Genomic DNA, 17849 nt, shown 5'->3' with positions numbered 1-17849 from the left:
GCCTGGGTGGCTCAGTTGTTAAGCATCTGCCTTTGGTTCAGGTCATGATCCCAGGGTTCTGGGATGGAGCCCCACATGGAGCTCTCTGCTCAGCAGGAGGCCTGCCTCTCCCACTCCCCCTGCTTGTGTTCCCTCTTTTGCTGTGTCTCTCTCTGTCAAATAAATAAGTAAAATCTTTTAAAAAAGAGCTCTCTCTTCACAGCTAAGTAGATTAAATAATGAAAGAAAATGCATAGAATTTTTAAAAACTTATTATTATCTTTGTCAACATATTTGTTAAGCCATGGATGTTAGTGGAATGTCAGCATACAATGCTTAAATTTTTAAAAAATTTGAAATAAAATTTCATTATGTAATGATGATAATATAATATTATTCTTTTATTCAAGAGACAAGATGTTAAGAATTAATATAGAAATGATATACCAAGGGACTATTTTATTGTTCCGTTAGTATAATCCATTTCTGTTCTAACATCAGAGAAATGTCTCCGAAGTCTCCCACACACTCTAAATCATTATTTTTTGTTACTTCTGAATGAATTAGGTTTTATTCTTTGTTTATCCCTATCCATTCATTATTTAAATCAACACATTTTTATTGAATAAACTAAACCTTGCACATAATAATATAATGTGCTGCTTCATATGAAAATGTTGTTTTCCATAAGGTCTTCCGAAAATTGTTTTCTCCTGACATATTATTAGGACTTCTGATAGCTAAATAAATAAGCAAAGTGATTAAGCAAATAAAGGAAAAAATATTGGAATTTAGTCAGTGAAATACACACAATAATAAGCAGGGAAATTATAGCAAGTGTTTGACAGCAAGGTACGTTTTCTCTGAAGAATGGTATTTCGGCTGAGTTTTGAAAGCTGGGATTGTGTTACTTGTGGTCTGAGGTGGAAAAGAATGTTTTAGGCAGGAAGATTAAGTTCCTAAAATCTGGATGAGAAAGAGCCTGGTGTATTTGAGAGACAGAAAGGAAGCTGTTGTGACTGAGGGAATGATATGGGGTATTCTAGACTTTGTTAAGAAGTTTAAATTTAAGCTAAATAATTTGGGAAAACATTGAGGTTCTTTGGAATGCGAAGAGTGACACAATGTAAGTGAAGTTTCAAAGGTGAATCTGGCTGCTTTGTGGATGATAGCTTGTAGGTGGCCAAAAGTAGGAGGAAGAGAACCTGTTGTTTGCTGACTGCAGTTCAAGAAGAGCACTTGAAGAGTTGTTCTTCGTTATTTGGTGATCGGCCTTATAAAATGATATGCATATGTTAATGCTGGAGGTCATATACCAGATACCTGATCTCATGAACACAGCATTGTGCATCTGGGCAATGAAGTAGTGGCAGGGATGGGGACAGCCACGGGACAACTTGACCTTTTACATTTATTTGGCAATTATTGGTCTATGCGACGTACTGGACTCGTGTGATAGACTATTTATTGTGTATTAAATACTATAGGCATTGATTTCCCCAAGAACCAATATTAACTCAATATCTGAGTTGTTAATGATGAAGTTTTAGAATTTAAGTGAGGTTTGGTGAGGTGAGGGCCGGAACCAATGACCAAGTCAATGACTTGAGACGTCTTTGGTGCAAAATGGTGGTTTATTAAAGCATGGGGACAGGACCCATGGGCATAAAAAGCTGCTGCGCTGGGGTTGTGGGGATTGGGCTGATTATATACTGTGGGGTTGGGGGAGGTAAGGAAAAGGGAGCGTTTGAAAGAAGAAGACACACAGGATACTGGAGGTTTTGCTATTTGTCAAGTTAAGGTTGTTTTTTCTTTTAGAAGGTATTAACAGACTGTTGAGAGCTTCCTGAAGGAATGTCACACTCCTGCTATCGCAGGTCCTCATCAATGAGCTTTAGGTTTGGAAAAAATTTAACTTTATTTACATTTCCCTCTGCCTCAGTCTCCCTCAGTTTTATGGAGGGGAAGATGATGTTAGGGCTTCAGGACTGATTTATGGGTCTCTGGAAGTTTGGTTATTGATAAGAAAGCCTCTTCCTTGTAAATCACTAGGACATTTGTAAATGGAGGGAGACTCAGGTCTTGCAGGATTGTGGTCTCTATAAGTTAACTACTTGTTTTTCCTTTAGGGCAGCCAAGAATGCCTGAGGAATACCACACATGTCAAGGCAGGGGTGGGGAGTGGGTGTGTAGAGTGCCAGCTTCTGCTTTGTCCTCAGCTAGCCTTCTATTCCCTCATCATTTATATAATAGGATTTGCCAAGAAATTAATAAGTTATGGTATTAATGTAAAATACCTTCAAAAATATGTATAAATAGCAACTGTATTTTAAAACATCATTTAAAAATGTTAGAATGTTATTTTTTTCTCTTATTACTAAGATCACTTAAACTGTAACTATCTGAGAATCTTTCTTAGTTGAAAATACTATGAAAAGTGGAGCTGAAAATTTTCAAGAATGAATTGCTTTTTGAGAAGTCTTCTACAAATTAATTGAACAAGCAGCACTAAGATAATGGCCATTAAAATAAGGATAATGAGATGCATTTAATTCTAAGTACTCATGACAGTGGCACAAAATTAAGTCCAGTCTGTGTTTTTGTTTATTTTAAAATTACAGATATGCTACCTCTTAGAGTGATTGAATGTGCTTGTAACCTGCCTTCAGCCTGCAATGTTTTCATTTCTCTTCCTTTTATATTTTAAAAATATAGACTGATATGAATTTTAATCCCATTTCATAAATTAATTTTAAAAAGTAATTTCTGAATTAATTTCTGAATTAATACCACATGGATCATGGCATTAATTTAGACACATTTCCGACTATATAGATACATTTTTCAACTAGAAAATATTTTCTTCAATGAATATCGTATTCATGTAATTATTATTCAAAATGCTAACCTAAATGTTAAAAATATTTTTAAGTAAAAATATGAATAAAATTTAAGGTTTGTCTTCTAATTATTTGTGTGTATTCATTTGTTCTTAGCCACATTTAAATAAATTCAATTATTCTATACTTTATGCTCTATTTTAGATTTTTAAGGCATAGTGCTTTTATTTTGCAGATTGTTGCCTTGCGTGAACAAAATGTTCATATACAAAGAAAAATGGCATCAAGTGAGGGGTCCACAGAATCAGAACATCTTGAAGGGATGGAACCTGGTCAGAAAGTCCATGAAAAGGTATGACACAGATGACATGGTCCTACCTAGAAATATTTACTTTCTATGTCATTTGACAAAAATATGAAATATGAAGTCCATGTGATAAACATTCTTTATTATGTTTTGATTTGTTGGTCAAAAGGTCATGATGATGATCCCAGGGTCCTGGGATCGAGCCCCACATCGGGCTCTCTGCTCGGTGGGGAGCCTGCTTCCCTCCTCTTTCTGCCTGCCTCTCTGCCTACTTGTGACCTCTGTCTGTCAAATAAATAAAATCTTTTTAAAAAAAAAAGTCATGATGACTTTTCATTTGGTGATTTAATTTGATTTTCTTAAAAATAATATGCATGTGTTTAAATATATAAATATATATTTGAATTTCTCAATACTTGATACTTAACATGATTCTCTGAAATAATTAAATTATATATCTAATTGAACATATGTATAATTGAATAAATATATTTGCACAGATAGGTGTATCTTTAATATATATCCAGGAATTCTAAGTATAATAACAATACTTTTGATTTATAAATGGTATTATGTACAATTGGCAATTCATCTGTGGCGTATCACTGCAAGAATTTTTTAGTAATCTCCTATTTGGCATTTTCCATGTGTTTAAGAAGGTCCTAACAGTATTCCTGTTAATGAGAAATTTTATTAAAAGATACCAGAACTCTTGGGACTTTTACTGTTTTTAAAAGGGAAAGATTTTCCTTTGGTTGGGGGTTCTACCCAGGGTAAGAACACCATCAGTCTGTCTGGCCCTTTTCTGGGCTAACCCATTTGTTTCCAGAACAAAAGGAAGGTCAGTTGCTGGTTGGTCTGGACTCAGATAAAGATGATGAAGAGTTTGCATATCCTGTGCCTGAGGCTTAGATAATCTGTGGAGTTATTTGCCATTACCAGCTACATCTTCAGATGGTTGATCTTTAAACATCAGGACTGCATGAATTAGGTAGCAATAAGTGTCATTGTCAATGTCAAGAGGTTTCAGAACAGAGATCAAGAAACAAGGGACTGGACCATGAAACAAAAGCACCAGTCTTCCTAGCTGAAAATAAACCGAACACTTCCTTACTTATCCAGTTGAAACAAATGGAGGGGCTTCTCGCGTTTCCTCCTTCAAGTATGACAGCAAAGGGGGCCAAGTCAACCAGACTAATTTCCTGACACTCATCAGTTCTGGTGGCTGAGAGGCAAAGAGCTCTTAATTTAAGGCTTCACTATTTTAGCCTTTATCCATGTATTTTATAGAACTCTTAAGCTGAGTATTAAAAATAAACTACGGTCTGACGGCTAGGTTTCATGAGCTGTATCTCAAATTTGAATGAAATTTAAACTGATATCAGTCCGGTAAACAAATCACCTAGCTCTTGAGAATAAGCTGTTTGCACTCAAAACTCACTTTAGGAAACTAACTTGTAATTTTCTATTACTGTTTCATTTTAATTATGTCATCAGTAATACAGTGCTATACATTTTCTCTACTTATTCGGGTGTAAAAATGGACTTTGTGGTCATGAAGCCTTTTTCTCTTAGAAGTCACAAAATATTGTGTGTGGTTTGTTTTGTTTTGTTTTGTTTTTTCTTTAACAATGATGTATTTATGCTAATCCAGACAAGAATTAAAGAAATATGTCTTTGAAAGGCAGAAAGAACTTGAGATCTTGTCTATTCCCTAACAAACCATTTGATATTTAAAGCGTTCATCTGGTACTTTCAGGAGAGAGAGTACCCACACACATTTTTGTTTTTTTGGTTTTTTTTTTTCAAATGTCATTTATTTTAACATATAACTACCAAATATCTAGGCATTAGAAAGTAAGAAAATTCATGGTTCTAGTATCTGGATGAGGACCTATGTATAATAGATGTTTGTTTCTATTAGACTGCACATATTCTGAGGACTCTGAGTAGTTAGCGATATAAAGTACTTGTCTCTAACTTTCTTTGCCTTTTGGCTCTTGGAGAAGGCATGTCAGCCAGCGTAGAAGAGAGATTCTGTGCCATTGCTAACTTACTCTTCCTTATGGATGTAACTAAAGATTTTTAAACATTGTAGTTATTGGTATTCTCTTTTTCCCAATTTCCCAGAAATATAAGAAGAGTAATTTCCAAATGTTTTAAAGTAATGATACACTGGTATTATTAAAAATAGCATGCCTCTCTCCTCCAATTTAGGCCTAAAATATGTATCATCATGTATGTATTTTTTTCTAATTTAAAATAAGTGACTTGTTTCAATTCATATTACCCCTGAAATGTCCTTCAGGAAAGTATTTTGAAAATTTGAGAGGTTTTTTTGTTTTTTTATTTATTAAGGTATAATTGATACACAATATTATTTCAGTTTCAGGTATACAACACAGTGATCTGATGATATTTATATACCTTATAAATTGATCTCCATGATAAGTATAGTGACCATCAGTCTCCATACAAAATTTTTACAATATTATTTACTATATTCCCTATGTTGTATATCACATCTCCACATCTTATTCATTTTATAACTGGAAGATGGTACCTCTTAATCTTCATCATATATTTAATCTACTTCCCAATCCTCTTAGCTCTAGTTACCATCAGTTTTATTTTCATGTATTTATTTATTCATTCACTCATTCATAACATGTTTGTTTGCCTGCCATTTCTTTGTTTCCAGTTTTATTGAGATATAATTGACACATAACATTGTGTAAATTTAAGGTATACCACATGGTGATTTAGCATATGTCTATATTGTGAAGAAACTACCACAATAAGATTAACACATTCATATCTCACCTAATTACCTTTTGTGTGTATGCAGTTACATATACTAAGAATATTTTAGATTTGGCCTCAGCAACTTCCAAGTATATAATACAGTACTGCTGATAATAGCCACCTTGCTGTATGTTAGATCCCCTCCATATTCTAACTGCTGACATTTATGGATAAAATATGAAATAATATCCTTATCATTATATTTACTATCCTTATATAAATACTCCTAACTTACATACATAAATGTTATAAAGCATCTTTACTTTTTAAAATTATTCTCTGTTGCTTGATTATTCAAAGTATTTCAATACCACTGAGTAACAAGTGTTATAGGATTATAATTTAAATCCTACCACTTAATTTTTGCTTTTAATCAAGCAAAAAAAGGAAATAATATTTTGGGGAGTGTCTGCGCAATGAAGATTGTCAGTGAAGGATTACTGTGGTATTAATGCATAAATTGCAAAATGGTGGTTGGGGAGATATACAGAAAACCATTGTGAGATACTATGGAACTGCCAGAGAGTGACTTGTAAATCCTAGTCACAAGGATTTACCCTTTGCTTAGGGTAGTAAAGTTACTTAAATTACATAGTCAGGGTGGGTTATTAACCAACAGATGTTTTATCTCAGTGACTTGAGAATCCTGTTGACAAAATAGTGATAAAAATAGTCTCAAAAAAGCACACTCTGAAACAGACCTTATTACTCATAGAAAAGCTATATAATTGTTTTCAACACTTAAAAAAATTAAAAGAAAAAGTAAGTTTAACTGAAACTAGTTTAAATGTTTCTGTGGGACATAAATTTCATCAGTTATTCTAGAAGAACGTAAATACTCAGAGGATAATAAAATTTTTCAGGACACTAAATTTTACCCCACTGAAAGTTCAGAACTGGGCTCAATGACTTTCTTCCTGTTAATTTCTAGAGGAGAATTAATTTGTTAAATTTTTGCATAAATACACTGCTCTTGTAAAGGAGATAATAATGCTCCTGACTCATATATTCTGTACTTCCAATTATTTTTTGCAGCTGCAAATACTTGCTAAGTGATGTGGATAAGTGGGATGTTAGACACTGGTGGAGAGTCAGAAGACATCACCTCTGTAATAAATTTGCTGAGAAAGTAGAGCGAAAAATCAGCATGCCCCAATTAATATTGCAAAACACGATAAATAAGTAGTGTCAAAAATGATATTAGAGTTTAAAGGAGAGATAAATTAATTGTGATAGGAGGTGTCAGAGAGGCAGCATGGAATAATGATTTGTTTGATGTCAGCACCTGGATTCAAATTCCATCTCTGCCAGTTACTAGCTGGGTGAACTTGCACATTAACTTGCCAGAGCATCAGCTACTGGTAAATAGTCATACCCAAATTACAGCTTTGTTGTAAAGAGTAGAGACACTGAAAAACAAAACTTAATTATAAGCCATAAATAGTATGGTTATAATATTGATTAATACTATGTTTTCATGGTTGTGCATTTTTCAATAAATATTTATTGGCAACATTATTGAAGGTATTAGGATATAGGTACTGGTACTGGTTGGGACATAGTAATGAACAAAGCAGATGGGGGCCCAGGCAATAAACAAATGAGAGGGAGTGAACGTGACCAAGGGACTGGTGTGAAGTATGTTACATAGACATGGCGAGGAAGGACTTTTTTAACAGGTGGGGATTGAACTGAAACCTGAAAGAGGACACAGATTCAACCACATGGAAAAACTTAAGAGTTTTTGAGGCAAAGGAAACACTAAGTACAAATGTACCAATGGTGGCATAGAGCTTCTCTGGCACATTCTTGGGAAGAAAGGATGATGGGGTCATTGAAACCTAGTGGTCCAGGGAGAGAACAGCAGGAGACAGGATGGAGCAGTGAACAGGGTCAGATTATGTAAGTTCTTGCAGGACATGGTAAGGAGTTTAATTTTATTCCCAAAGCAATGGGAAGATAGAGAAGTATGTTAACGTGGGAGCATCTTGATTAGATATCTTTTTAAAAAATCACTTAACACTTTTTAACACATCAGACTTCCAAAGTTGATTGAGATTTTCCTTTTCTTAATTTTACCAGTAATGAAATTGAGACTTACTTAGAATGATTAAAGGACTTCTTGGTCCAGAGCAGGACCACAACCCCGGTATTCTCACCTCCAGACAAGATTATGCTCTGATATTCCTTCTCACATCCCTGGATGACTTCTATATGTGTTACTGTTGAGTTTTTACAAAAATTCATTCTAATCCAATCTTAGTTTTTCTGATCTTTTCTTCTTTTATTATATGTATGTGTGTGTGTGTGTATATATATATATATATATATATATATATATATTCCCTTGTTTTTTAAGGTTGATTTCTTTTTTTTTTTATCTAAACCCCTTTTCTTACATTTTTTTAAATTTTTTTCAGTGTTCCAAAATTCATTGTTTATGCACCACGCCCAGTGCTCCATGCAATACATGCCCTCCTTAATACCCACAACCAGGCTCACCCAACCACCCCACCCCTCTCCCCTCCAAAACCCTCAGTTTATTTCTCGAAGTCCACAGTCTCTCGTGGTTTGTCTCCTACTCTGATTTCCCCCAACTCACTTCTCCTTCCATCTCCCAATGTCCTCCATGTTATTCCTTTTGCTCCACAAGTAAGTGAAACCATATGATAATTGATTCTCTCTGCTTGACTTATTTCACTCAGCATAATCTCCTCCAGTCCCATCCATGTTGATGCAACAGTTGGGTATTCATCCTTTCTGATGGAGGCATAATACTCCATTGTATATATGGATCATAGAGCTGATTTTCTATCCAAGAGTGTGCTCTTAATGTTTTTTTAATTTTTCCCACAACTTCTTCAAGTTATTATTATCATTATCTGTTTATTTATTTTTTAACTCTGAACAGATCCCCAAGGCAATGGCAGTCCAGATTTTTGGTCGCTACAAGTATGGCTCTTAAACCTAGGCAAGAGAGGTCCATGATTTAGTGGGCCTTGCTGTGGCCCTCTTGCCCCTCTACAGGATGAGAAGTTCAGGAGACCAGGGGAAATTGCACACCTGTGAGCCACACCACCACCCCTTCCTGACCACATGCCAGGTACCTGGAAGCCCAGACTCTCTGACCAAACTGACCTTCACCTGCCTCCAGGCCTTTATTGATTTCTTCCCAGGAGCAATGTCTGTATCTGCCTGAACTCTAGTATGCCCATTCCTAGACTGAAGGAGTGGCCAGGGGGCGCCTGTTTGATGGGGTTCCATAAAATGAAAGTGCTGGCTGAGGTATCTATTCAGGCAAAACCAGTCCAGTACTCTGGAAGGAGCTGAGACTGAGATAAGGTGAGCAGACTATAGCCCAAGGGCCATAGCTAGCTAAGTCCTGCCATACAACTTTAAGGAGACTGAGAATTATTATTTAGAATTTGATCTAAAAGTCAATGTGAAGGTATCCTTTCAAGGGAAATAACAGGTTATACTTTTCTTGACAGTTTGCTGACTGGATTTATAATCATTAAATATTTACATTTATGGTATATGGACCTCTCTTTGTTGTTTTGCCCTGGGCTGTCTCCCACCCCCAGATCCTAGAGACCTACCTATCTGCTAACGACTATAAGAAATACAATTTAGGGGTGCCTGGGTGGCTCAGTGGGTTAAGCCTCTGCCTTCGGCTCAGGTCATGATCTCAGGGTCCTGGGATCCAGCCCGGCATCAGGCTCTCTGCTCAGCAGGGAGGCTGCTTCTCTCTCTCTCTCTCTCTGCCTGCCTCTCTGCCTACTTGTGATCTCTCTCTCTCTCTCTCTGTCAAATAAATAAATAAAATCTTAAAAAAAAAGAAATACAATTTAATTTCAACCTTTTACTCTGAATTATTACGTCTGTTTGCATATATGTGTAAAACTAAAATAGAAGTCACACAAAACAATAGTTGAATTTTACTATGTGCAGTACCTTTTGACAGTTCTTATTCCTCAGTGACTGATACATTACTTTAGTTCTTCACAGAGCTAAGGGTGAAGGAAGTGGCTTATTTGTCAGTGACATTACAAAGTGTGAAGCACATTTTACGATGTGAGGCCCTTTCTAGGGTGGTAGCTCTCTGCTCCCCTCAAGTTTCCTTTGCTTGTTATCCTCACTTTGAACCTAGGTGTTCTGAATGAACCAAGCTGCTTGATCACTTTTTAGAATTGTTGTTCTTATTTATTCTCTTCTCTTAGAATCTGACATTAATTCATGATTGTTCTGAAGTTAAAATGTAACATAACAACTTAAGCAACAATAATATGTAAATGTAAAAGCTGAATAAATACAAAATCAGATATGGATTTTTATTCACATTCTTTTAGTTCCTTTGTTCTGATAAGCAAAAAAATTATGGCCAAAAAATTCACAAAATAAAATGAAAAATCAGTGCTAAGAATAATCCTCAGATCAGAAAATCTAGGAACTAAGTATATAGAGTTTGCTTCATAGAACTTTGATCATGAAGGACATAGAGCTGAAGTGTTATAAGAAATGAAATACGGCATGGGCCTTTACCAAAATTAAGGGTTTTGTGGATTTCTAGCACTACGATGCTGTATTTTAGATGAGCCACTAAAGACAAAAATAGGCACTTAGAAAAAATTAATATATGAGCAATGTGATCCTCAGTGATGACAAAAGGATTTTATTTCATCATGCTATTATGACCTATTATGAAATACCATAATATGAAGATGCTGCATTATCTCACACAAAGCTGATAGCTGCACATTTAAGTGTTTGGCTTATAAATATACCATATTTCTATTCAAAAATACTAATACAGTGCCTGGGTGGCTCAGTTGGTTAAGCAACTGCCTTTAACTCAGGTCATGATTCTGGAGTTCCAGGATAGAGTCCCGCATCGGGCTCCCAGCTCCATGGGGAGTCTGCTTCTCCCTCTGACCTTCTCCCTTCTCATGCTCTCTCTCACTCTCACTTTCTCTCTCAAATAAATAAAAAAAAATCTTTTTTAAAAAAAGTACAAATACTAATAAACATTATTTGGCACAAATGCCTTTCTTTCAGAGTCCTCCACAAAGTTCTAGTTAAAAGTAGTTATCCATGGCAATGTCTTCAGTGTATTCACTGCATTTTGGCTATTTTTATGTGCCTTCCTCACTACAAGGCAACTACTGCCAGCAACTGTTCTTCCAGAAATTTAGTCTTTGTTAACTGTGGCTTATTTTATATATTATTGATTAGGCCCCAATTTCTTCTCTATATCAAAGATAATCATCATTTGTATTTGTTTACATCTGATTAGCCCTAATAGAATATTTTCTCTGTGCATTGATCCCATATATTGTAATCTAATTCCTCATAGCAACTGTGTATACTTCTCTTTTATTCTTTATTTGAATTTTCAAGCAATGAAACCAAGCAAAGGGATGGGATTTATGAATTTGCCATCTTGGAGTTAGCGCACCTCTCAGGAAAGAGAGGTCCAAGTGTAGCCCGTGATATATATGGCTGGAATGGCTTAGAGGTCTATGACTGGCTACAAAAGGGCCCAGAAGAGCCAAGTTTAGGATGTTCCATGGTTCATTCATATGTACATGAAGTTGTGCCATGTCAGTTTTATAGGAGCTCAGTTGAAGAAAAAGCTTTGGACCAAAAGTCAGGCATCTTCTATACGCAATAGCAAAAATGAGAAATAGAAATCTTCTAATGTTGTGTGGAAGCTCGTTAAACTCAAAATAAATCTCTCTGAATGCAGTGCCTGGGTTTTTTATGCTTTAACTGTGACCTTACTAGATGGGAAGAGAAAGGGGAATTGACTTGTCTATCTTTGAGAGCAAATTCAGTATCATATTATCAGCCCAGATATGAGGGCAGACGAAAAAAGCACACAGTTGCTGAAGCAGGTTATCTTCAGACTTTAAAAGAATGATTCACAGAATTTGACAGAAAGTGTGTTCATTTACCTCCATCCTATTGGCATAATTTGAGTGTTTATTTTATACCAAGGATTTGCTTCCTTAAAGTGTTGTATAGAAGTACAAGCACTTTTTCTTCTTTTTTGTTGTTTTGTCTGATCTGCTGAGTCAATCCAGGAAAAACTTTAAGTCTATTATTCAGATGCTCTGTGGTTGACCTACTTTTATTTTTCACTTTTGTAGAGTTTATCCATCTTATCATATCTCACAAAGCACAAGTTTGCTAGGAATTTAATGTGTGTTTTATAGAATTCACTCCCCCAGAAAGAGAATTCCTAGGATGAGAATATTAGGAAATTTTGTGCTATACTTTCTGAACTAGCATCTTAACTGTAGTAATCATTAGATTTATATTTTAATATTCTCAGGCTCCAAGAGGAGCAGTATTCTGCTTTTTCTAAACTTGTATGACCAGAAATCCCCTTTATCTGCAGGGAAATTGCATATGCCAGGATGAGTATTCTGAAGAATATTCCTTAATGGTGGCTCTGGCCTTTTAAAGATAGGCAAACCCTTCTTCAAGCCTCTGTGGAAATCTGCTTAACAAAGGCTACACACCAAAATGAACAAGATAAATAACTGGCATAAAGCCTTTTACAGCTTTCCAAAAGTGCTTTTACACAATTGTTTTTATTGGATCCCTGCAATAACCCTGTGAGGTTTGTAGAGCAAAGATTACTGGCTCAAAGTCTTACAGCTTGTGAACAGGAGGAGCCGATGCAAATGGTATAAGGATACAAATATTAAAAGTGAACGTGGCTGAAGAAAGGCAGCGTATCAACTACCTGATTTCATGGATTTCAAAACATAAGAGTATGCACTTTAAGCAAAGTCTTAAATTTGTCCATGTGTCTAAGGGGATGAAAGGGCTTAATAGACTGAGCGTGAATCTTTAAAAAATTCAAAACTAAACCTTATACAAGGATAACTTTGTGGTCTCCTGTGTTGATGTCTCTAGCAGTCATCTATCAATTATACTCCCCCAGCAATTCTTACTGTGCTTTCCTTGTCATTTTTTTTTCTTTATCCCATTCCTATAACATACAAAATTCTTCCAACTAAAAGAAAAAAAAAATTCTCTTTTGACCTTACTTCTTCCAACAGCTGTTGCTCTCTTTTGGCTCCCCTTTGCCACAGAGCTCTTCAAAGGGGTTGTCTACTCATTTTCCCCAGGTGCTTTCTTTACAGTTTTTATAGATCTATTCTAATAAGGTCTTTGTCCCACCATTTCACAGAAACCACTCCTGTTGCCATCATCACTAATTTTATGTTGGTAAATACAGTGGCCAATTGTCAACCTTTATTGTCGTTGATGTTTTAGTAGATCACACTTTCCTCCTTGATCCCAGCCCTTTTTTATTTACTGACATTATAGGAAACCACACTGTTTTTCTCTTACTTCACCAGTGGCTCTGTCTCAGTCTCCTTCCTTTCTTGGACCACATTCTTCTTCCTGACTACTATTACTACTACTATTACTACTACTACTACTACTACTACTACTTCTTTTTTCCTCCTCCTTCTTCTTCTTCTTCTTCTTCTTCTTCTTCTTCTTCTTCTTCTTCTTCTTCTTCTTCTTTCTTCTGGATTTTATTTATTTATTTGACAGGGAAGCACAAGCAGGAGGAGCGGCAGGCAAAGGGTGAGGAAGAAGCAAGGCTTCCTGCTGAGCAGGGGAGCCCCAATACAGGACTCAATCTCAGGACCCTGGGATCATGACCTGGGCCAAAGGCAGTTGGTTAACTGACTGAAGCACCCAGGTGCCCCTTCTTCCTGACTTCTTAATGTTGGAGTGACCCAGGTCTCAGTCCCAGTTTCTTCTCTCAATGATTGCCATCAGTCTCATAGTCTTAACTAGTATCCATAAGCTAATTATTTACAAAACTTTAATTCTACTTCAGACTCTACAACCAAATATATTTATCCAGCAGCCTACTGAACATCTCCACTTGTACATCTAAAAGATATTGCACACTTAAAATGTTCAAAATTTACCTTTTGTATCCCCAAACCCCCCAAAATTGTCTGCATCTTCCCCATCTCAGATGATGGAAGCTTTGCCTTTCCAGTTGCTCAAGGTGAAGAATATCAAGTCATCCTCAAGTCCTCCCTATGTTTCACACCCCACATCAAGTTGTAAAGAAATTAGATTTGTCCTGCCTTCAAAATGTTTCTAAGATCTGATCACTTGTTACCATCTGCCTTTAATCACCACACAACCATTATCAACCATCTCTTACCTGGACTATTGTAATTATTTCCTGGCCACTCTCTCTGCTTCTCCAGTGTACCTTCTACAGTCTGTTTTCAACATGATTTTATTTCTTACTTCTTATGTATTGCCCAAGACTTCAATATTCAATACAATGTTCAAGACCTCAATACACTACAGAGTAGCATGGGTCAAAATGGCATACTTGATTTTATATAGTCTAGTAGACCTCTCTTAGGACCATTCTTGCTCTGCCTGAATTATCCAACCCCCCCTAAAATTTAATCAGGTCAAGAGCACCAGTTTGTTTTGTTTTTGTTTTTAACATTTTGTGAAAAGAGAAATAGAAAATGTCATAAGGTAACCAGTGAGCAATGATTTTTTTTTTAAATTGTCATTGCCACTTTTGAATTTCCAAAATATCACTTTTAAAAATGGGTGGCCCCTCAAAATCAAATGCTATCCATATACCATTGCAATAGCCCACTGACATACAGGGTAAATGAAATCATTCCATCCCAGTTGTTGACCTGGTTTGGAGTTCTACCAGCAGTAGTGACATCCCATGGCAGACTGCTTCTTCAGGGAGGATTTCTCCTTCTTCAGGTGACACCACTTTGAGGCTTATTTTCATACCTAGATTCCCAAATTTATCAAGATGACTACACCAGGAAGGTCTTCCACACTCAGCTATACTCTGAGCTAGAACCATAACTGATATTGGGCGTTGGACTCAGATCCCAGTGCATATTATATACTTCCCACATGGTAGGTTCTTCTCATGAGTTCTTGGAAATCTTTCTGATCCAGTCAGTTGTCTTATTTCATAGGATAGTTGGGAAAAACACTGAACTTCAGAAATGAAAGGAAAGCAGTCTTGTTTTTCCTTTCTCTCCTGAGGTTTCCTGGTAATTATGCAAATTACCCTCCTGTTATCCTCTCTTACATCAAGAGACACTGGAAGAGACTGTCAAGGTTTCATTAAATCTTCTTCTAGGGCAGGGGTACCTATTTGCCTTATATTTACATATCTAAAAGGAGTGCTGAGTGATTTTTCCTGAAAGAAAAAAGATCTTCTCCAATGTTATTTCTTTATTCTATAGCTGAACAAAGAAGGAATTCAAGATTTTTGGTCATAAGCAAAATGAAAAACAAAAAATCAGCTAGTTATATTTTATAACTATTTAGATCATTTAGGAATTTTTTTTAAATATTTTATTTATTTATTTGACAGACAGAGATCACAAGTAGGCAGAGAGGCAGGCAGAGAGAGAGGGAGAAGCAGACTCCCCACCCAGCAGAGAGCCCCATGTGGGGCTCCATCCCAGGATCCTGGGATCATGACCTGAGCCTAAGGCAGAGGCTTTAACCCACTGAGCCACCCAGGTGCTCCAGATCATTTAGGAATTTTATAGATGAATCATATCATAATATAGGAAATAGCTACTTCTTTTATTTCTGAGTGTTATTAATATCAGTCATGGGAATATTGAATAGAAATTCCTCATGTTTCATCTAGATTCAAGACACTACAAAATGAAGTATATTTCAGTCAAGCCACATATACCAGATATAGTGAATGAATTGTATTCTAGTTTAAAGATTTTGAGAATATTAGAACTTCAGAGTAACAGATAGTCCTCAGATTAAAATATTCTTGCTTTCAAATTTGGTGGAAATTAAACATGGTTTAGAAGGTCTCAGAAAATAATAAATATATTTATACTTATTAATAAAACACAATCACATTGAACTAAAGAACTGACAAGTGAAAGCTCATCAGCTAGATACTTTAATTAAATAATATTTCTAAGTATTTACTGTGTCATAATGACTTTGCAAATCTCAGTGTTGAATAATAGTCATTAATGGGGAAGTAACTATAAGAAATCATCTGTATAGAAATTTCTGTCTAGAAATCTAGAATTTTTCCAAATAAGGCAATATTTGGCAAGCTCTATTACAGAGATGTATTTCTTTCCATCTTTCAAAAATAAGAAATAGTTGCCTTTCCATTTGAAATATCAAATATATTTTAAAATAATTAGTTGATACTAGGATAAAGAATACTAATTTCTTGGATCTATTGTATCTTTTATTATAATCATTTCACATTTGATTATTTTATTACTTTAAATTCTTTGCCTCATTATGCCAGACAATTTTTCAGGTTTGATGATGAGATTGAATACAGTAATTAGTAAAGTACCTGGATAATATTGATCTGTGGTTCTTAACCTCAACTAAACATATAATTACATAGGGAGACTTAAAAACAATTATATACCTGGACCCCACTCTTAGATATGGTTTAGAGTGAGAACCATTTTTATTGAAGTCTAATTAACATATAGTGTTACATTAGTTTCAGATGTATAATATAATGACTTAACAATTTTATACATTACTCACTGCTCTTGATCTCCTTTATCTATTTTACTCTTCTCAGCCACCCATCTCCCCTCTGGCAACCACCAATTTGTTTTCTCTACTTAATTCCCTTCTTTGTTCATTTGTTTCTTAAATTCCACATATGAATGAAATCACATGGTATTTGTCTTTCTCTGCCTGACTTATTTCACTTAGTCTTATATGCTGTAGGTTCATCCATGTTGTTGCTAATGGCAAGATCTCTTTCTTTTTTTTATGCCTGAGTGTGTGTGTGTGAGTGTGTGTGTGTGTGCATAAATACACATACCAGTCTTCTTTTTGTCATCCCATTGTGTTTGTATGTGTGTGTATCACATCTTTTTTTTTTCCTTTAGAGAGAGTGTGGAGGCTGGGGAAGATGAAGGGATAGAAAGGGTCAGAGGGATAGGGATAGGGAGAGAGAGAAAGAATCCTGGCTTCATGCTCAGTGTGGAGCCTGGCACAGGGCTTGATCTCACAACCTTGAGATTATTACTCAAGCGGAAATCAAGAGTTGGATGCTTAACTGAGCCACCCGGGCACCCGAGTGCCCTTATACCACATCATCTTTACTCATTTATCTATTTTGCTGTGGTAAATTATGCTGCAATAAACAAAGGGTATATATATATATACATACATATATATATATAGATATATAGATATCTATATATATATATGTATCTTTTTGGATTAGTGTTTTCTTCTCTCTCTCTTTTTTTTTTTTTAGTAAATACCCAGTAGTAGAATTAGTGGATCGTATGGTAAGTCTATTTTTGATTTTTTGAGAAACTTCTATACTATTTTCCACAGTGGCTAAACCAATTCACATTCCCACTAATAGTACATGAGGGTTCCTTCTTTTTCACATTCTCACCAACACTTGTTATTTCGTGTGTGTGTGTGTGTTTTATTTTAGCCATTCTGACAGATGTAAAATGATGTCTCATTGTGGTTTTGAGTTGCATTTCTGTCATGATTAGTGATGTTGAGTATTGTTCCATGTGTCTGGTGACGATCTGTATGTATTCCTTGGAAAAACATAGGTTCTCTGCCCATTTTTTAATTGGATTGTGTTTTTAGTGTTGAGTTATATAAGTTCTTTATGTATTTTGCAAATAATCTTCTCCCATTTAGTAGATTGCCTTTCAGTTTGTTTATGGTTTCCTTCACTATACAAAAACCTTTTAGTTTGATGTAGTCTTCATACTTTAATTTTGCTTTAGTCTCTCTTGTCTGAGGTGGCATTATCTCAAAAAATGTTTCTACAGCTAGTATCAAGGAAATTACAGCCTATTTTTTCTTCTAAGAGTTTTATGTGTATCGCATTT

General features: G+C 35.5%; 1 protein-coding gene across 16 annotated transcripts in view; it reads left to right on the top strand.

The window, feature by feature from the left end:
* Positions 1 to 17849, top strand: part of PPFIA2 (PTPRF interacting protein alpha 2) — a 497227-nt gene that overhangs the window by 339710 nt on the left and 139668 nt on the right. For all 16 annotated transcript variants that reach the window (XM_059186425.1, XM_059186440.1, XM_059186429.1 and 13 more), the window contains one exon: positions 3055 to 3171. In XM_059186425.1, coding sequence (XP_059042408.1) covers positions 3055 to 3171 — 117 coding nt within the window. The remainder of the gene's footprint in view (positions 1 to 3054; positions 3172 to 17849) is intronic.

The sequence above is a fragment of the Mustela lutreola genome, chromosome 8, assembly GCF_030435805.1.
Source record: "Mustela lutreola isolate mMusLut2 chromosome 8, mMusLut2.pri, whole genome shotgun sequence".
NCBI lineage: Eukaryota > Metazoa > Chordata > Mammalia > Carnivora > Mustelidae > Mustela > Mustela lutreola.
Note: the sequence above shows the minus strand (reverse complement) of the source record. Positions and strands in the feature narration are given on the sequence as shown.